General features: G+C 41.9%; 1 protein-coding gene across 4 annotated transcripts in view; it reads left to right on the top strand.

The window, feature by feature from the left end:
- The window catches only part of SORCS3 (sortilin related VPS10 domain containing receptor 3), a 561,511-nt gene that overhangs the window by 510,441 nt on the left and 28,997 nt on the right, over nt 1–22,073 (top strand). For all 4 annotated transcript variants that reach the window (XM_073240462.1, XM_073240460.1, XM_073240459.1 and 1 more), the window contains exons 17-20: nt 8,340–8,453; nt 11,488–11,659; nt 13,951–14,137; nt 19,187–19,320. In XM_073240462.1, the coding sequence (XP_073096563.1) occupies nt 8,340–8,453; nt 11,488–11,659; nt 13,951–14,137; nt 19,187–19,320 (607 nt within the window). The remainder of the gene's footprint in view (nt 1–8,339; nt 8,454–11,487; nt 11,660–13,950; nt 14,138–19,186; nt 19,321–22,073) is intronic.

Here is a 22,073-nt window from a genome sequence, read left to right as displayed (position 1 = left end):
CTCTCTTCCTCACAGCAGCCAAAATTGTATTTTAAAGTCCCAGTCACATCTTATCACTTGTATGCTTAGAACATGGCAATGGCTCTGCCTCTCCCTGAAAGGACAATCCCGTCTTCTTTCCTTGGCCTGCTACCGTTGTGCCTTGATTTCTTACTCTTCTTCCTAATTCTCCATTTTTCAGCCACATTGCTGCGCCTTCATTAATCTGGGCTCATTCTTGCAGAGGAAACAGCAAAGGCAAGGGTTTCTTCCAACTCTCAGCATGGCTGGTGCCTTTGGATCACTCATGTCCCAGCAAAAATATCAGCTCCTCAGAAATGCCTTTTGAGACCACCTAATCCCATCTGCACCCTGGCACTCTCTGACATATCATCCTATTTTATACAGATTATTAGTCACCACCTGTAGTGATCATGGTTTCTGATTGCTCTGTTACCACCTGTCTTTCCGCAGTAGAATGGAAATGCTATCCGTGCCGGAATTTCAAAGTTTCTTCTTTGTTGCCTCTTCAGCGATTAGCCCATAGGAAGCATTAAATAGTTGTACCATTCTTCTAACTGTTCATGTTAGGAGAGTTGAAAAACCTCCCCAGTGCTCAGAATGGGTGATCCCGTTGGTGATCCCGCGCTGATCCCAGCTGGATGAATTCTTCCTTTGCATCCCAGTCAAAAGCTGAAGTTCGATTTAGGTATTTTCATACCCCATCCCAGGTTAAACAAAACTAAGGGCTCAGGCATCAGCCTAGGAACATGGAAGCAGCAGGACAACGGCAGAGTTGCATTTGGGCTTTTCTGTTGTGAAATAACAGAAGTAAGTCCAAGTGGTTACAGCAGCCTCATCCCCTTCACCATCCTCATCTCATCCTGTTTCAGCCCCTTTCTTAAGCTTGATTTGTGCTGTAAGCCATCTTTGGTATCCCGCTTTCCACCAGGACTGTAACTGGTAACTGCAAACCAGCTGAATGACTCTGACTACTCCCTACGTGCTCGTCCCGCCTGGAAAGCTTGACGTCAGTGAGGATCAGTCAAATGGGACACTCAAAATGGAATTTAACTTGAATGGCAGGGTACTTTTGACCCTTTGGAAATGAAGGATATTTTCACACTTGGAAAGAATAATTTTCAGTTGTTAACCACAATCCAGTAAAATAGTCACACAATGTGTACAGTGGGCCACTCAGAATTATGGCATGCGGCATACTGATGTCAACCTGAATATTCAGAATATGAATTTCAGGCTTCCTTCTGTCCTTCTGCAGACTGAGCCTGTGGAGGCGCACTGTCTTTGTACATGTCAGTCTACATTTTCTCCTGTGTGTCTCTGAGCTGTGATAGAACCCCACCCATTGTTGGGAAACTTCACAACTGAGAAGGAAGAACATTTGTAACATAAATATTTTTCTTTCAGTAATTCCATGAACATTTACTAGTCTGGAAAAAAAAAAATCCAGCCCTGATCATCACAGTTTTTGACCTTAGGAAATTTTCTTAATCTACGATTTCATCTCATTGGCGCTAAAATATATAACATGCATCTCATTGGTTCCTAGGGAGGAATAAATGAACTAATATACATCATTCATGTGGGTAAAGCATTTATTCTAGTGGTATAGCTATCCATGATAGCTATTGCTGCTGCTGCAGTTAATCTTGTATCCCAGGGTTAAGTGGTCCCTGTTGTATTTTTAGCAAGTAAACCAAAGGCTTATACATACAAATGAGCACTGTTTACCAGTTTGTACCTTGGGTGTTATCCATTCTTCTCAATGTTGGTGGCATTGCTTAAAATATGTGTGGACCCTTTGGGAATTGCTGTCAGAGTACATCTGTAATAAAGCAGGGAGAGAGAGAGAGAGGAAAGAAAAGCAACAACTCTAGCAAGGTGTTCTGTGGTTCCTACACTTGTATTGTTAGAGGTACCACCGGGGCCCAATACCCCATAATGTCAGCATCATTACCATGACGTTGTTTATGAGGAGAAAGTAAACATCTGGAATGTAAGATATTTAACCAGGCTGCCTAATTGAAAGAAAAGGAGCTGGGGTTCAAATGCAAGTCTAGCTGAATCCCACGTTCTCTCTTCTACATCATGCCACTTCTTGAGAAATCAAACAAATCTTTGTTATTTTAGATTCACTTTCTGTTTCACAAGAAATAGGGTCCTCAAGTTTATTCTAAAATGGAAACTCATCTTCAGATGACCTCAGTTAACTGCTGTGGATGAGATTTAGTATAGAATGTTGTATTAATTCTCAAACAGTTATAAGTGAGGTAGATTTGAACATTGGTAATGGAGTTGTAAGAGTTGTATGGTGTGCAAGATGACTTCATAGAATTTGGGGGGATACATAAGGTCTGTCTGCCTTTCTATAGCCAATCATACCTCATATTAAAGAGAAGATAGAAAAACCGCATGAGTCTGAGGTAGGATCAGCAAACACACGAGACTTGAGGCTGGGTTACTGAGCACAGTCTGAGAGCAACAACAAACGCATCACTTTGCCTAAAAAGTATTTTTGTACTATTTTTGAGTGTGGAAGAGCATTTGATTTAAAATTTCTGGTTTTTATTCAGTGTTTTTGTGGACAATGGGACTATTTGAAATTGCCCTTTTTGTTTTTAAGTCACCATCAATTAGCATAGGCATCAAATAGTTTTAAAAGGTACAGTTTTTCCATCAACTATAGCTTGTCTGTTTGTCTGTCTGTAATGCTCATGCTGGAAGGCAGTGTATGGCCATAGTTTCATAGCCTGGCCTCTTTCTCAATGGTCCTTCCTCCCTGGAAGTGTTATTAGGTAAGGAATCTGATAAGCCCAGCTCAGTTCGTATAAGCAATTACATACATTCCACCTAGTTGTTTCCCCAAAACAAATCAGAGCATGTTCATTTGATTGGTCCAGGCAACTTTTAAGTCTCAGAAACAGCAGGGAGAGGGTGTAACCTAGTTTAACTAGATTAGTGGCCAGGGGAATGGAGGCTGAGAAGGACAGATTAAATGTCTTGATTTTGGTGGAAAAGCAAAAGAGTGCAGCCTGGATTCACAAAGAGAAGACATTTTCTCCCCAAATTCCTCCTTTGCTTAAAGAGAAAGGCTGGGTAGAGACTCAGAAGTGTTTATTTGTAGAACACCATTGCGTTTCACAACTTTCACGCTTGTGTCCAGAACCTGTGTCGATCTTAAATATGAATTTTGCATAAATACTGAGGTTTCTATTTAACAGCCTCATAAATTCCCCAGCTTCCTGCTTTTGCTAGAGAGCCACTTTGCAGCAACCCCCGTCATGGCACTGGCTAGGGGCAGGAAGAAGTCCTCTCTGAACAGTAATTATTTAATTAGGTCAACACCTCCCTGGAGACCGGCATGTAGTCAGAAAGGAAAGCGCAAAGGGCCTGCTCTGAAGTCATAGGAGGGCTCCTAGGAAGGAGTTGCTTGTGGGAGACCCCATTGTCTTTGTTCAGTGAGAAACCAGGTTGAACCAGAGATAATTCTCATAGTTCTCTTTGCTTCCTCACTCACTCAACTGCTGTCTCAGCAGTAACTTTCGCTGAGCAACTTTGCTGAGAAGACTGAATTGTCTTATTCAGTCTTCTCAACCAGCCCCTGGAAGGAGAGTCTATTATTATAGGCATTTTATAGATGAAAAAATAGAGACACAGATAAGTTAGGTAACTCACTCAAAATAATAATATTATGACCTCAAAATCCTAAATCTTAATATGTCTTAGTGTTTACTTTCCATGTCCAATATAGTTCCATATCCACAGAGCAAGTTTATCAAGTGGTCGTGTAGAAGAGAAAAGGGAAGAGATTTTAGGGCCTTTCAGCACATAAATTCAGGTGTCCAAAACCCATTCAACCATTAGTATTCTGCATATAGAGTACAAGGAAGCCTGTTTTTTTCTATAGACTAGACATTGTAAAAAAGCAAAAGTATAAACCAGAGTTATGGAGCTCAAAGAAGGCATAACAGCAAATAATAAGGAGTATAATTAGGTGCTGAATTTTGTGATCTAGAGCTATGCTATCCAATATAAGAGCCAAGAACTGCATGTGGTTATTTGTATTAGAATAAAATAAAGTTAAACATGTGGTTCTTCACTTGTACTAGCCATGTTTCAGCTGCTTAGTAGTCATGCAAGGCTAGTGGCTAACATATCAGATAGCATAGATATAAAAAATATACCCATTCTCCCAAAAAGTTCTGTCCCACAGCACTGGTCCTACCTGTAAGTACTAGAAATAATCAGAGCTAAAAGATCACTAATGACTGGAGTAAGGATGGAAGGCTTCTTGTAGGAGGTGGTGATGAAGCTGTGTGGACTTGCTGCTGACTAAGTACAGGTAAAATGGGCATATTTCAGAGAAAGCAGATATATGAGAAAGTTGTTGAGTAGTAGACGGATAAGGGAAAATGGGTAGCATAGAATTAGATTAGAAGAAACATTTGAGGGATGATAGTTGGGTTTTTCAAACGATTTCTGAAATGGTTTGAATGTAATTATCTTCTTTCTCTATGGCTGTATTTAGGCTTATGTTTTAGCTAAATGATGATGATGTTAATTATTACTCCATTGTTTTTGTTATTATTTTGTTGTGGTTGTTTCTGTTTGTTGAGTGTTCACTATGTGCCTGCCAAAATCCTCTATCTGCCCGGTCCCAGCCCCATCATGTTATACTGTTTCCTAAAATGGGACAGAGACACCTGTGGAGTACAGATCCTGTAATCTCAACTGCCAAATGGGAGAATGGAGATGCTGGGGCTCAGTGATAAGGCTGTGCACGCTCTGAGAGTAATACAGCCCTGCAGCTGGGCCAGCAGAGACCAGGACTTCTTGGCTGGCACCGAGAGTCTCAGAATGTCATCCCTGGAACCCCGAGGCTCTCCCTGATGGGGATTAAATGGGCGCCCCTGGGATTGTATTAATGCTGAACCAGGGCTCCGGAGACTGAATTATCTCCTCCATCTGCCATTGTCAACTACGTATAATCTCTAACAAGTCACTTCTCCCCTTGTGCCTCCCCTTTCGAATCTCCCAAATGAGGGGATGGGCCCAAGGAGTACAAGCGTCCCTGCCTGTTCTGACATGCAGAAGCCTTTTGGTTTTTGAAGCTGTCCTCTCTGCTGCTTCTTTAGATCATCTAAAGCTTCTCCTGGGGTGGAATTTGGAGGAAATACAGGCTCCTGAAATGGACAAGTGTTCCCCTAAACTTTTAGAAACTCTAAACTCTTTTACAGTCAAGAAATACACAGAGGTGACTTATTTCTTGAAGGAAACTGCTTGAGTGTTCACAGAAGCTGTGGCAGCATACTACCCTGAGGCAAATCAAACTTTCTGGCACAGTCTCACCAAATGTCATGATTCAACAGAAAAACACCTTTCCCCAGGAAGCTGAAACAGCAGCTGGAACTGCTTGTTTGTTGAAATCATGCAAAGCCCAGAGCTGGGAGGGATGTTGGGCAGTATGAGAGATTTTAATATACACTTAGCAGAAGTTAATGAAGAAGTCCACAACTTGGGGGCAGCTGGGGATGTTTCTCTTGATGTTATTAAATATTAATGAGGTATTTTTTTCTTTTTGGGGTGAAGCAGCATGCCTGGTGCACCTTTTTAAATCACTGCATCACTGACGGGTAGCAGAGCTGAACAGAATTGCTAAAGATGGTTATATTTAGCAAAGAGCATTAAGACATTTCTCTCCTTCCCAAAGCTGCTTAGGAGAGTTCCCTTCCTTCTGATATTACTAGTATTTCTTTGGGTTAGCAGGACCTTCATCAGATTTAATTTATAAAGCCATCAGGGAATATTCAAAAAGTAGTACAGACATTTCACAGCCCAAATGTTTCTACAGATAGACAATGCTTAGAAATCAGATATCCAGTGCTGTGCTGGTAAGTATTTAGCTGCCATCTCTCTGAGAACAAACAAATAAATAATCCCTGATTTAGTGGCATTTGTTGATTGTTGTAAACATTCTCACCATGGTTGATTTCAAACTACCAGTATGACATAGTGAATGTAGAGTTGAGAACAGATGTACAGTAGCATATTATATAGTATTCCTACTATTTAGATGCCTAGGTGTAAATAACCTCAAGAGCACAGATAAAACAATAATGTATAACAACATTTTATATACAATATAATGTGTATAATAGTAAATGCAGCAAAATAATGAGGAATTCCTGCTTTGAGTGTTTATTACCTTTTAAATATAATTTAACCAAAATTTTGCATAACTTAATTTTTTTATAATAGCTGTGTTTAATAACCATTAATTAGCTTGCAAACTTCATGAAATTCTAAGCCAGCTCTTCAGGCTGTTACAAGCTGGTGCAGTACTGAGTCCAAAATGAGATCTCCAATTATTGATCAGGAGGCATGACAAAAAATTTATTTGACAGATAAGTTCCCTTTTCTTTCTTTTCTTTCAGTTTCACTTAAACATGGCCATAATAAAGCTAGTATTGAGTTCTACCTTTCCATATAGCAATTCGAACAACTCTAGCCCATACCCTTGGGACACTTTCTGTGGTCCACACTGGAAAGTCAACTGTGGGCTCACAGTCTCCCTTCAGAGGTACACCAAATGCTATATGATCATTTTAAAATGTAAATGGAGTATTCATTCGCCCAGTAAATATTTACTCAATACCTGCAAAGTCCTACATACTGTTCTAAATAGACTTTTCTATGGGTGAACAAAACCAAAAGAGATCTCTGGAGCCTCAATGCTTCCAAAATGCTGTGGCCACAAAGATTTTGTCTGCAGAGTCTGGGATGGCCTCATATGACCCTCATATTTAAGAAGGATTTGTAGGAAACTGCCAAATACAGAAAATGGTAGAGTGCTTTAAGTCCAGGACATTATGCATTCAAAGACAAAGAAGGTTGAATGGTTGGCCTGGAAGGTTCAAAGTGAGGTAGGTGGGCATGAAGAAGGTGAGAAGGTAGGGTGGCATCAAAGTGGGAAGGTAATTTATGTAATCTCATCAATCAATCAATTGGTACTTCTTACCCGTACCGCTTCATACTGCATTGTTTGTTCTGCTTCGTACTATACTTTCTATTCTTTTTTTGGATTTGAGGCATGTTCTAGCCCCCTCTTCAAATGACTGAGGGATTGTTGCATCTCTTTCATAGGACAGGGCACATATTCCCTGATAAATAAATGTGGAATTAAACTTTTATTCCTATTTCCCTTTCATCTATCCTATATATACTCATAGACAATTTGCCTCTGTTTTCATTGGACTTTAATTAAATCTTGGCTCAAAGAAAATGGAAGCAGAAACATTAGAGGAGGGGTGGTCTGGAGAGAGTGATTTACTTTGCTGTTTTATGTTTCATTAACATTCAATGGAATAATATTCAAATGTCCGGCCTATCTGTGGGTTTCAGGAAACCCTTCGATGCTTAACTTAGAAGCGTGAATTCTCCTGCTAAGTGAAGCCACCCTCAATGACGCTGGTTGGTTTCAGGAGTAATAGCAATTACTTTATTGCTCTTTTTCTACCCTGACATTTGTGCAGCTGGGAGCTTTGTGAAACTCCAAGAAGTAAGGCAACACCACTCAGATTTCAGACAGGGACACTCCCCTCCCGTCTGGTCTGTTACTTCCTCGTTTTGCAATGGCGAGGAAAGAAGAGACTCATACCTGACCTATGCGTAGGCTTCTACAAAAACATGGATAAGAGCTACAGTTTAGTTTTGGTGTTGGTTTATTATTTTTTTAGGGAAACAGGGGTCCTTTGGTATATATAGTTGGGAAGAGTTTGAATGGCTGAATGTGTATATGTGAAGGCAAATATGTATGTGTGTGTTAGAATTTGCAGAAAAAATGAAAACAAAATCTATGAAATCAATTTTGGTAAAACATATGTGGAATCTTAACACAGTAATGAATCTTGATCTTGAAAGTCTTCTTCTTGGTTTTCATCTACTAATTTCAGTAATCCCACTGTGATCCAAGATGTGCTTTTAAGCTTATAGGATCCCTCACACCCACCCAAGCCTCTGTACCTGCCACATTGTATATAGCCATACCATTTTTTACCTGTCTTCTTCACTTGATAACCCACCATTTCTTCTGTAGGCTGGACTCCAAATGACTTGGGGTTATTTCTAAATCTGAAAACCCATTCTCAAAGTATGAATATTTGCCCTCACTGGGGATATTTAAAAGGATATGCTGCAGTATTTTGGGTAGCTATAGGGGTATATGTGTGTGTGTGTGTGTGTGTGTGTGTGTGTGTGTGTGTGTGTGTGTGTGTGTGTGTCTACAAGTATTTTAGCATTTGCACATTGATACCAGTATGCAATATTCATTTTCCGGACAGTGACTATGGCTATGAGAGACATGGAGACAGCCAGTGTGTCCCAGCTTTCTGGTATAATCCAGCATCCCTGTCAAAAGACTGCAGCCTTGGTCAAAGCTACCTTAACAGCACTGGGTAAGTAAGATGCCTGAAGGAGCTCCACTCACTGTCTTCCTACTTCCCGAATTGGAATCTCTTTCTTTAAATGGGAGCATCACTATTAAAACAGGGTAGAGTATAGATAGAGTTTGTTTGCAAGGGGCAAGCTGAGTTCTTCAGCTAAAGGTGATTTTTTTTTCAGAACATCAGAAGAGATTTCTGATTACCCAGATTTCATTACCTTTTGCCATTTGCCTCTGACAGCATAACTCTTGTTTTGGCGGGAACTTCTCTTCTAGAAAGAGATGCCATTTTATTTCTTGGGCTTCAAGGGAAATAGATTATCCCAAATGGTATGCACATAGTCCAGCATCCTCTAGGAATAGATGCACTGAAGCTCTCAGGAATGATGCTGCAAACTTAATATGAAAATTCAGAAGTCCTATCCTAGGTGCTCCTGGAATAAGAAGAGCAAGGCACACTTTCTGTAGTTGTCAAATTATGTGTGTGTTTCCCTCTGTGTTCACTTATCAATTACTCACTCAGATGCTTGGACCATTTTTCAGTGGAAATCTGTTGCCTTCCCAATTCCTTTACCCCCTCCATAGCACAGAACAGATTTGGAAAGTGGGTTGGTGGTCTAAGACAGCACTTTTCACATTCTGATGTGCTGTGAATCACCTGGGGATTTTATAAAAAGGCAGCTTCTGATTCAGGAGATCTGGGGTGAAATTGAGATTCTTTGTTTCTAATAAACTCCCACACCATGTCAGCACTGCTGGTCCCAGAACTGCTCTCTGAGTAGTAAGGGACTAGGGTGTTTGGGTCTCAGTCTCAGCTCTTCCAGTGGACCTTCTGCCATCTCACACAACTTATTCACCATTTCAGTACTTTTACACTACGTGGTTGTAAAATAGTAGTAGGTACTGTCCACCCAAATGATGTCTACCGAGGAGAAACAAACATGATGGCAAGATGCATTGAGTGGTCTGAGCTACTCAACACGTAACATGAAAAACATGATATTTTTAAGTCAAATAGTTGGTTCTTAGGGGGCTATCCCGGGGCCTGAGCTGGGGTTAAGGACTTCTGATGTTATTTTATTGTCAGTGTCAGGTTTAGGGATTTAAGCCATTCAAACTGTGGATTCAGCAACAAGAACATAAAGATACGTGGTGTCAGAGAACAAAGTGCCATGAAGTTTGAGGAAGGAATATAATGGGTACAAGTGATCAACCAGCCACCAAATTCCCAGGCTGAGCATATCTTGGACATAATTGGGAGAGAATTACATTAGGACACTTGATTATGGGACATGTTTTGGTGGACTCAATTGTAAGCAAAGTAGGTGTACCAGAATGCCAAAAAGCCAACCAAAGAAATCAGGCTGGTGAAAGGGAAAGACTATTTATTTCTTAAAATGAGCTATTACAAATGTCTCCACATACTTCTAGGTTGCTTAAAAGTGGCTTATATTACGAATTGTCAACCAGCTGGCCATTCGAGGTTGAAGAGGAAGAGTGGATGATATCATGTTGGTATCAGTATATGGTACCCACCAAAGTGTCTATCATAAGTAAAAATTACATATCTTGTAAGTGACTACAGGTCGACAAGAAAGTATAAATTGATTACAAAAGTTTGATTATGTAGACCAGTGCTGCTTGAAAGAACTGTAATATGAGCCCCATATATAATTTAAAATTTTCTACTAGCCACATTTAAAAAGTTAAAACAAAGGTAAATTTTAATAATGTATTTCATTTAACCTAATATATGCAAAATATTACCATTTCAACATGAAGCACTAGCCACAATTTATGTGCTCAGTAGACCTAGCTGGAGAGTGGCTAACATATTGGACGACACAGCTCCAGACCTGTTATGAGCTCAGTTGGCAATTAAAAATAATGTATATCTACAAGAAGGTATAATTCCACTGAAGCAAAAACTGCATACAACGTTTGTGGTCACATCCTCCTGGGGTGTCTGGATGGATATGTAGGGCTGGTAGTTCAGCAGTATGTAGGGGGATGGCGAGGCAGGGGAAATAGCAGGTACAGTGGAGGACCAATATCACTCATGCAGAATTTGGTTTAATCTGCTTTCAAGGCCATGAAGAAGGCAACAGGGATGGGCTGGTTAATTATGCCTAACTTACAGGGTGAAGGAGGCCATGGTGTGATGGTGAAGATGGTGGTGGTGGTGGTGCATTTATGTTACATGGTTTTACCAGAATGTTGATTTTGTCCAGCCTTATAGATAGGGATATGCCTAGCAATAATGTCTGTCATGCTGTGGGCAAGCTCTTGGCTTGACTTCTCATGCTGGGGTCGGTGGTCAAACTAAATGATATGGCATCACTGTGCACAAAGATGCCCTTGTCCAAGAAGGACACTGTGCTTTATGGAGATGTTTTCTCATGCTGACTTCTTCTCTGAGGTCATTTTACCTCAGCAGCATTGAACAGGAGTTTCAGACTGCTGTGTCTAGTCTGACATTTGTGTTAAGTGGGAAGTGAAATATTAGCAAGGAGAGAAAATGTGCTCTATAATACCCTGGTGGCTCCAGAGAAGGACTGTTAGTATCAGGGGATGGATTGAGGTCCTGTGGGTGGAGGGAAAACAGGAAGAGGCCTCTGATTAGTCAGGGTTAGGAGTCTGACCTTCCGAGATGGCCTCAGGGAAGTAGAGGCAAGTCCCTCCCTCACACAGAGGAGCCCCTGCTGTTCTTCCTTCCCCAGTCTGGTGCGTCTGCCTCCTCCTGTCTTGTGTTATGAGTCAGACATTGATTTTCTTGGCCAGTTTAGATGCCAGTCTGATCCACGGCTCACCAGGTAGAATCATTAATAATGTTTAAAGAGCTACTCTTCCTGAGATGGAGGCATAGTGGTTCCTCAGGTTTTGTTTAGCTTCCTAAGCGGCTGTTTTCTCTGAGACTCAGTTTTTAGGAGCAGCTGTGTGAAATAGCTGTCTCCCTCTTGATTTCTTGCTCTCTTTCTAACACATGCACACACACACACCCCTGTACTGCACAAACCCCACCACTGGGAAGTGCTAATACCCCCCAGGTACCGGCGGATTGTGTCCAACAACTGCACAGACGGGCTGAGGGAGAAGTACACTGCCAAGGCCCAGATGTGCCCTGGCAAAGCTCCCCGGGGCCTCCACGTGCTGACGACCGACGGACGCCTGGTGGCAGAGCAGGGGCACAACGCAACCTTCGTCATTCTCATGGAGGAGGTAGGTGCTGTCCGGGCTCTCTGAGGTCAGAGCTCACGGGGGGGCCATTCCCTCTTTCCAAAGTGGGAAGAAAGACCCCATGTTCCCTCAGGCCCCCGTCCTGAAGCCATGCTGAGATGCTGAGGTTTCTGGGAGAAGACAGAAGGAGTGGGAGATGGCTCTGGTGTTCAGAGGCCCTTGTCCACTTCAGCCCACAACAGACACCAGGCTGCAAGGAGGCCCACTTGTCCCTGGGCAGAGGCAGATATGGGTGCATGTTTGGAGGCTCCCCTTTAGGGCCTGCTTTGTTGAAGGAATGTCTGTCCCCATAAGGCCGTACTGTAAACTTTGCCAGAAGATAGGAGTTCACATTTTTCTGCTGCTTTCAGGAGCCCCTTTTGCTTTATTCTAACCCTTCACCCCAGTGGTTAGAAAAGCTCACAAGACTTTCTGAGGGTCTAAGTATGAGTGAGAGGTGGAGGAAGATTCTTGAAATCTTTTAAACTTATTTTTATAAGGAATGTCATATGGTTGCTTTTCCGTCAGCTACCTGCTCCATTAGTTCACTTCTTAGTGTCTTCTACAGTCTGGGCAGTGAAATCAGACTGCATTCATTCATTCCAGACTGGAATCGCTCTGTCATGTGCTTCTTGCTCCCTATCTGAGCCATTTCATCTCTTTCCAAACCAGGGACATTTTCAGGCATTCCTTGCAGAGGTCATGGAGCAAGAAAGCTGCCTGATTTACCAAGCCCTCTACATTTATATGCAAATTACTTTGCTATTGAGATCTTGGAAAGAGCCCAAAGCAGGCCAGGAGTTTTTCCCCCAAGTGTGACTACTTTAGAAACCATTAAAGTCTGGCCCACACTGGACAGGACAGTAAAGTTTCCTTATCCTGGGTTGACAGATTCTTCAGCCTTCATCCACACTAGGCACTTGAATTAAAGGATTTGAAGATGCAGAGGAGGTCATTATCACATTTCCACTAGGGAGTCTCCAAGACTACTGCTATAAAAACCTTCTTTTGAATGAGTGTGAAGAGCCAGGATCTTATCCATTTGAATTGCCTCCTGTTCATTTCCACTTTAATTTATATTCATAAACTCAAGGGTAGTTGACATTGTGTGGGGGCAAGGAAGCACCTATCAATATTTTGCTCACATCTGGATTGCCACAGGGAAAGGGACAGAGACAGAAGCTGAAATCAACGCATATTCACCAGGCAGCAGGATTGGCTCATAATTCCAAAATGATATATTTCTCTTTTTATTCCATCAACCATCTTTGTAAATTAACAGAGACTTGGTTCTTCTTTTTCATCTGGGATTCTTGTTTTATGGTCAGGACCAACTGCCTTTATCCAAAGTGTTGTCCCAATACAGTGGGGGGAAGGACAGCAAGGATGGAGTTCAGCATTTACTCCTAAGAGGCTGAGCATTGGCTCGGGGTAGGAACATGTGCTCACCTGAACCATTAGTATTTCACATCCTCAGGCACACCCAGGGGCTCTTTGCTTCCAAGAGGCAGAGACAACTGTGAGCTGGCTGTTCAGAAAATGATTCAGGCAATAGGGGGCTTCAGCAGGTTTTAGAGAAATTCAAGGACAACAGAACCCAGATGTAATTTTGGCTGGCATTCATTATTCATCTGTAGAATGGGAATAGTCATCTGACCTCAGAATTATTTTGAAGGTGCTGGTATATGTGTTAGGTGATTAGCATACTTCTAGGAACATAATAAAAAGTACTAAAACTAGGAACAATGATAGTTACAGCATGGTAGTAGACAGCATTAACTAGGGAAACTAGATTGCCTGGGTTCAAAAGTTGGCTCTTTCACTCCTAGATGTGAAACTTTGGTCTAATTAATTAATTTTTGTCCCCACTTGTGAAATGGGAATAGTTAATACTTTTTGCATTATGGAGTTGTGAGTACATTAATTGTATGAAACCAAACATAAGCTTTGTAAGTGTTAGCTGTTATTATTATTGCATTTTTATTATTATGACACAGAAGAGAAATAATTTGACCATGTGTAGAAGGGAGCCCTTGGCTTCCCCACTTCAGAGATTCATTGAGGCTTTGCCTGATGCCCTCTTGCCAGTGTCAACCACCTCAGGCTGCCCCAAGCTTGGGCATGCAGGGACAGAGTCATAGTGTCTGCCAATAGTGCCTAGTGAATAGCAAATAGGAGTCTGGTGATTGTGTTGAGGGTGACTCAGCCCCTGGGGAGAGACCATAGGTCCTTAGAGAGTGAAGGCACAGGATCAAGCATCCAATAGGAGTCACCAACTGCTCTTCCCCCTGCAGGGTGATCTCCAAAGGACAAACATCCAGCTTGACTTTGGGGATGGGATCGCCGTGTCCTATGCTAACTTCAGCCCCATTGAGGATGGCGTCAAGCACGTGTACAAGAGTGCAGGGATCTTCCAGGTGACAGCCTATGCAGAGAACAGCCTGGGCTCAGACACAGCCGTCCTCTTCCTGCACGTGGTTTGTAAGTAGCATGAGCCATCCCCTTTCCTACTTCCCTCCCAGGGGACAACTCCCTCTGTCCAGACCACCTGGGATTCAGAGCTAAGGCTGGGTTTGGTGTAACTACTACTCCAAATGATGACCCAGCCCCAGTGACGGAGATCTGTGCTCCTCTGTGTTTCTGAGTTTCCAGATACTGAAGTAGATTGATTACTCTGAAAGGTTGGATAACATTACCAACTGGCCCCTCCTTTTCAGCTCCCTTAGGTTCTGATGTAGGTGTACACATGCAGGCACACATTCAGGGAAAAGTCCTTCCCTTTGCTTTGGCGACTCCTAAAAACAGAGGAAGAGGAAACTTATCTGGCTCACAGCCACAGGTTCATTTTCAAGCCACTACGAGTGAAGGCAGCACGAATCCAAGTTAATTGTTAATCTCTTTTGGAAGAGCCATAGAAGGCTTAAAGAAGCACATTGTTTAGATATTTTTTTAATTGTAGAACTGAACACACAAAAGAACTTACTTCCTACATCCAAGGTTACTGCAAGTTCATGCCTATTGTAAACAGTTCTGAGAACTCTCCAAAATGTTTTTGTTGTCCTAGAATGTGTTTCTTTGCTATTAGCTATTCCTTGGCATACCTCAAAACAAAACAACAGCTCAAGTTCCCAGGTATTCTGTTTACGCTGGATGCATTTTGTGCATTTGCTGATTTGGGTCAAAGAGATGTTGTTATGGGGCTGGAACTGGTTCCCCACACCTTTTTCAGTTATGCTCATGGGTCTAAGGACTCAACAGATCTTATTTATACACCCCACAATATTTTTTGGGTGGGTAATATGCTACATATGGTGAAGGAGCAGCTTTCTTAATAACAGCTCAGTGATGATATAAACTCCTCTGTATAAACAACCCAAACGTAAGAGGCCCTGGCAAACAGCAAGCTGGCTAGTCTCCTAGAATTCTGGTAACAATAATAGCACAAGGACCAACAGTGATAAGGGAAGTACATGGGAGAAGACCTGAATTATAGATCAGTTATAACCATAAAGATGCCAGGCTGTGTAGCCATGAGATAAATGAATTCTTCTCTGGGTCTTCTGCACTCCAGTTTTTAAATGGTTTCATTGTAATGGTACCATGCTTCACAGGTTTTTGTAACAGCAAATAGAAAGCACAAATCAAACACCTGATCATTCACTAATTTATTCAACAAATATTTGTTGAGTTCTTAATATATGCAAGGCATTGCTAGGCACTGGGGAAACCGCAGTACAGTACGGATGTGACCCTGTAGAGTTGGTACATGGTATGCCACCTATATTGATATATTGGTATATATGGCATCTATATTGGGACAACAATACAGATACTACTTGCAGAGTTCACATTCTGGTGGGGGAGGGCAGGTATGCTAGAAATGGGTCATCAGTTGCTCAGGTGGTGATAACACACTACCCCAACCACTCTGTGCCCGAAGTTCCAGATCAGATATCCATGGGGGTGGTATACAAGGTTTTAGGGCAAGGAACAGCTGTGCTTGAATTCTGATCATATCTTTTTGTTAAATGTCTAATATTGGCCAACTTTCTTAGTCTTTACAAACTGCTGACTCCTCATCTTTAATACTTGGATTATAGGGAGACTATGAGAATCTACTTGGATTATGTGTATGTGCAGGAGCCCCTCTCCCCCAGTTTTGGTGCTTGGTGATGGACTCAGAGGACTGAGCATACAGTCATACTCAAGACTGTGATTTCTTACAGTGAAAGGAGACAAAGCAAGATCAGCAAAGGGAAAAGGGCCACAGGGCAAAGCCGGGAGGAAACTGGGTGCAAGCTTCTGAGAACCTTCTCCCTGTGCATAATTTCCTCCGGCAGTGAGTTCTAGCAGTATGCGTGATGGGCCATCTACCGGAGAAGCTCCTTGGAGACTCAGTACGCATGGCTTTTAGTGGGTACTGGCCAGGTAGCCTTCCTCTGCTTAGCATATGCCAAAATTCCAGACTCCCTAAGAGAGGAGGTTTTCGGAATAAGCTATTTTGTTGGCAAAATCAGTCTAGGCAGAATGAACCACTCACAGTTCACTGTTGACTGGAAACACTCCCAGAGCCAAGTTCCCAGAAACCAGCAAGGGACCAATCCTGCACACAGGTCTTTGCAAGAATAGCAATTTCAGGTGTATGTTAACATTTTTCTGCACAGTGTACAAAATGCCCCTTAGCATCCATGTTGGCACCTGATAAATACTACCTGTTACAGTAATTACAGAGTGTTTCCCCTTAAATTTCTGCAGGACACTTCTGCTGTGTTTAAAAAAAAGGCAAAGAAAATTTACTTTATTCCAGTGACCTGCCCCACCCTCATTCCTAATTTTGTCAAAAGTGGGCCTTATTTGCAGGGCATGAAGACCGGTGTGACTTAGTGGCAAAAAAAAAAAAAAAACACAACAGCAAGGAACAGGTTTATACGGTGGGTTATGTGCGTGAAGGAGGAAATGTTCCTTGAAACTTTTATCGTGCTCATAATTCCCTCCAAATCAATCATGGCTGCATTTACCAGACAGTTATTGTAGTGGAAACTGCTCTTGGCCTCACCTTGGGCCATTAGCTAACAAAAGTAGTTGTTAGCCGCCCATAATAACCAGCCTCGCACAGATTATTAGATTTTTATCAAAAAGAGCCCTCTTTGACAGTGAGGATTTTAGGAGTGTGCTCTGTTCCTCCCCAAATCATTCAGCTCTCTTCTTCCTGACCCGTGGTTTGTCTCTAAGGTTGAAGCTGAGCTTCTGGCTCAGATTCTTTGCCCTAAAAAGCTATCACGTGTTGTTCTTTGGGATTGCATTTTCCCCAAAACTGCTTGTCCTGAAGTTGGAAAAAAGGTGGTCATGTCTGATGGTGTTCCGTTCCGTAGAAACCCACCCTTTTGTGTTTAGCATGAGATTAGGAAGGAGGAGCTCTCCTTTTATCTTTTTGGGTGACCAAGTACCACACAGATTAGGTATCACTGCTTAACTCAGGCTTCCCATGAGCTGGCCAGGAAGTGGGCTTCCTGCATTGGGAGGGGGAGAGGGAGGAACCAGAGCATTATGACTCTGTGGATAAAAGGGGCCCCTTTTCCAGCAAGGGAAGAATGAAAGAAACACAGTCTGTTTCTGGGCCTGGAGAAGGTCTCAGGTGTTCAGGGAAGACACAGGTTTCTTATCCTCCTCTGAGGACATGGGCTGCCCAGGGATGCCGTCCTACCACCTCACTCTCTACCCTAATGACCGGCAAAAAGCAAACAATGAGAGAGACATAAATCAGATAAGCTCCTCAACATGAGTAAATAAAGCAATAAGAGTGGCCAGGGTTTTCTCACACCTTGTGCTTACTCTCACCAACAATCAAACCATACAAAAACAACTTCTATATTAAATAATCAGACCTTCAGCTGAATGTGTTTCTGAAGTGACAAGGTGAAATTATTTGTTGGAGGGAATCTTGAGGGGCTGTATATCTGTTATCAGGTCAGAGAGCTGTACGTAGAGAGTATTTCAAGTTGTAGATATACAGATTCTTGACCACTTGGTGCTGACTCAGGCAAGAAAGTCAGAGAGTAACAAGCAGGTTGGGCTGGTCTCCTCACCCAAACAGTAGTCCCTATCCAAACACCTTCTCTCCCATTATCATTATTTACCTGTGACACAGGATATGCGCAGTGAGACTCAGAAGCATGCCCACTCTCCTGAGCTTTCTACCCAGTGATTCACATGGAACGGTAACAGTATGGTAGTGGTGGTTGTAGAAATAGTGCCAACCATAACTAATTCTATGGTACTTCTGATATCCACATGTCACATTCTTTTTAATGATAAAGAAGGCAGGGGACAGGGTAATAGTCTGTGTGGGCTTGAGACTCTTTAAGATAGAAGAAACGATCATACAGCTAAATTTAAACCACAGCAGGATGAGAAGTAGCCATCTGTTTTCTTCCCTTTAAACTGAGTTGTCTGCAGAATGACAAAGGATGTAAACAGTGAAGGCTGGGTGGCCTGAAAAATGTCCCATCTATGGGCAGAACTTCAGGCCCCAGGCCAGGAGGCTATGGTGATGTCTGTGCTGCAGCTGAGACCTTCAGTCACTTTGCTCATCAAAACTATCATGGTGGAGAGGAGGAGAATGTGCTCTACCATCATGTGGACAGCCAGCTAGAGTATTTCCATTGGATTTAGTTAAATAGGAAGGATATAAAGAAGGGAAAGGAAGAGAAAGAAAAGAAAACAAAAAGGAAAGGAGGGAGAGAAGCCCCCCACCAGAGAGTTAAAAAATAACCAGCCTACCCCATAAATGCAACACTGGCACATCGACATTTTCCATCAGCAATTTATTCTTCTCATATTATTTCAGAAATAAATTCAAAATCCTCATTTGTTATGCATAGTATGTGTTCGTGTATGTTCTCTTACTTGCTAGTTTAGAACTTTGTGCTGCTTATCAGTTTTCTGAGAGGAAAAAGAAGTTTGGTCACTTTTTGCAAACAGCTTTTTTTGTACTTGGGAACCTGGCATTTGCTTTTCCTTGGATTTATGGAGATTTACATTTTCCTTTTTGTAAAACAGTCTTTCCAGCTTCTGAATGATACCCGCTGAGTAATGATGACAAGCACAGGTGCCAGTTGTTAAAGAGGATGCTGACAATGGAAGCTAATGGAAGAGCCCTCCATAGGCTGCACTTGCCCCAAATCGCAGAACAGGCTATGTGTCTGCCTATTTATTACCTAAGTGTCTAGTAAACTGGCTTTGTCCTTGGACTGGAGGTTCATAAGCCTTTGTGGTTGGGCTCATCATATGTAAGTTAACTTCACATGTCACTCAAGAAAATCCAAACCTGATCTGAGTTCCCTACCATGTGCGGTACTTCATTTCAAGGATTCATGCACATGCACACACCCCTCAAGATTTGTGAGTCTCTCATCCTTGTTTTTTTAGAGATGATGGTAAAGGGCCTAAGAACCTGGGAATATGATAAAGTTTGTTTCTTCCAAGAATATAAACACTGAGTATAAACCATTGTTTTCCTCGTTCCCTCAGGTCCTGTGGAACATGTTCATCTCCGAGTTCCATTTGTCGCCATAAGAAATAAGGAGGTCAACATCAGTGCGGTTGTGTGGCCCAGTCAACTGGGGACCCTTACGTATTTCTGGTGGTTTGGCAACAGCACGAAGGTTCGCCCCTTTCTGATCGGTGTCTAATTATATCCGTGCTGAATGCCCCATGCTCCAGCTTCTGTGCTGATATCAGGGGTGCTGGGGACATGGGCAATGGGGACTACTTAATGAAGCTATGAATCCACACCACATGCCTCCCTACACCACGTCCATTAATAGAATAGGGGAAGGAAGTTCAAATGATCCTAAAGAAGGCAGAGTACTTTGAGAAGCTCTACATACCTGGTTGCTTTTCCTCCTCTAATCAGTATTTCTAAAATGTCATTAGTTGCATCGAATTTTCATCCTGGACTTCTCACTCACTAGCCATATAATATCAAGGAAGTCACTTAGCATCTCTGAAATTAAGTGACCCCCATCTGTAAAACATGAACTAGATATCTAAACGTAGGGCTGTGGAAATCCAGTGGTACCATGCATGTAAAGAATCCTTATCAGGACCTACTAGGGGTTCTGCTAAGAGCAAGGTTCTTCTTAGGCATGGTACTGCTGTTGCCAAATCTCAAAGAACAGAACTAAAGGGGCCAAACTCTGGACTTCCCAGATACTCCTACTCTAACAACCGGGGATGGTGACATGACCACCCTTGGATACCAGAAGTGGAGAGTAACTAGGCTTAATTTAAGGGCTTCCTGTTTTTCTCAATTCCTGTTTTTGTTTGCATTTTCGTTAGTCATTCTTGGTGTATCTGGCATGGCCCACCTTAGAAAGACCTTCACATTGTTTCAAATAATTTAAGGAAGATATCATATCAGACTTGGAAATGCTAGCTATCTAAAGAAAGGGGAAATAAATATTCAGTTTCTGGTCTAGTAATTCCTTTTAGAAAGGAATGGAGCAATGCCAGTTTTGTGTGTTCATTTTGAGATGACCAAAGAGAACTTCAGCCCCTGGGAGAGAAAAGGGGGAGATGATTCATGCCTGCTCTTTTTTATGGACACAGCATGATGTGATGGAGAGAACATGGATCTTGGGGTCACAGTGATACGGGCTAGATTTCCAGCCCTGCTACACACTGGCTGTGTGAACTTGATCAAGTCATTTGACCTAAAGTTTAATTCATTCAACTGCAAACTGCCTATGTCATTTTGATTGTTGTGAAAACTAAGTAAAATAATATACATCTTCTTGTCTCACCTTAGGTACTCGTTAATTAGATGCTTTCTATTTTGAGATTTTTATCTTTATTTGTTTTTTATTTCCTCTAAACTGGGAAATAGGCCCGCTGGATAAAAGAACTAGATTTATAGACCCAGAAGACCCTCTTCTGTTTCCATTATTTATGTTATGTACTTTCAGCTCAATGTTTTTATATAAGCTATAGTGTTTTTGCATTTCTGGGATTATTATTCACCAGGACAATACATACGGAGGTTATTAAGATCCCCATTTGGTACAATAAAGAAGCGAAGCTCCCTGTGTTAGATGAGTGTCCCAAGATCAAAAGGCTGGTTAATTGTAGAGCCAGACCTACAGCCCAGGTCTCCTGACTCCCATCTCCACACACCCTCTCCGTCCAGCCTCAGGATACTTCTAGGGACATCACTCTGTCTTCTAGAAGCTGCACACCCTAAAATCCTCCGGCAAGCAGCAAAGAGAGAAAATCATTTTGGGAGGAGAAAATTAGAAAGACAAGGATTCTTAAGTTCATTTCTGCTCTGAGGATGTGAGGTGTTAGCTGTTAAGCCAGAGACTTTTTTTCTGCTGTTAAGCCAGAGAATTCTTTTCTGTTAGTGTTCATTGACCTGGTGACCTTTACTGAGAGACCACAGTGTGCAAGGAGGCAGTTCTTAGCTGTTATCCACACAATGATTTACTTAGAAACCCACAAGGAACCAAAGACACAGTGTCTCTCCTGTGCCATTTTCTTTTTGAGGGCAGATACTAAGGCCTGAAATAAATAAATAAACAGAGAAGTGAACAAAGTAATTGGAGACTCTAATTTCTGCTTCTCTAATGAAGGAATCATCTGTGTTAGCTTGAACAGATCACCTGATCTGAGTCTCAGTACTCTCTTCTCTAGAGCAAGAGGACTAATATCTAATCTATGCACATCATTGAATTACTACTTGAAATATCTATCTACATATCTTCTCATCTATTATGCCATGTTATGAGAGGGAACTTTTTAAATTACAAAATAACATTATAGTTTGTTGTGTTTTTTAATTGATGGTGACCTGAATATTCTTTTTGCTAGGAATTTCCATCTATAAGCTTGAACATGAAGTGCTGCACAAAATACTCAGGTCCCAAAGGTCTTACTAGTTGGTTTTGTCCCCTAAGGACCAAGAGAATAATAGTAGATGAGGGGCAGTGGAATAGAGTGGTTTTGAAATAAGACAAATGTGGGTTGGGGTCCAGACACAAATTCTTCTTTGCTGTATGCCTATAGTCCAATCATGTAATTTCTCTGGGCCTCAGTTTTGTTCTTGTATGTCAGAGTAACAGTATTAGTAATTACACTCTGATATTCCTTTGAGGATTAAGTAAAGAACAGTATGTAAGGTGCTTAGAACACGTCTAAGCACTTGACCATATTACTCTTGGGCTCATCATTTGCATCAATGGCATCTACATCTTGGTGGCAAGTCTGACTTGGTTTCACAGATTTCTTTCCCATCTCCAAGAATGGTTATTTGATCTACTTGAAAGAGGTACATTTTCAGTGCTTTTTGCTAGACGTGGCAGAAACACATCAAGGTAACCACAGTGCCCACTGGTTTGATCCAGTGAGCAATGTATTTGAC

This window comes from Manis javanica, chromosome 7 (assembly GCF_040802235.1).
Source record: "Manis javanica isolate MJ-LG chromosome 7, MJ_LKY, whole genome shotgun sequence".
NCBI classification, from domain to species: domain Eukaryota; kingdom Metazoa; phylum Chordata; class Mammalia; order Pholidota; family Manidae; genus Manis; species Manis javanica.
This window is presented reverse-complemented; position numbering and strand designations above follow the sequence as displayed.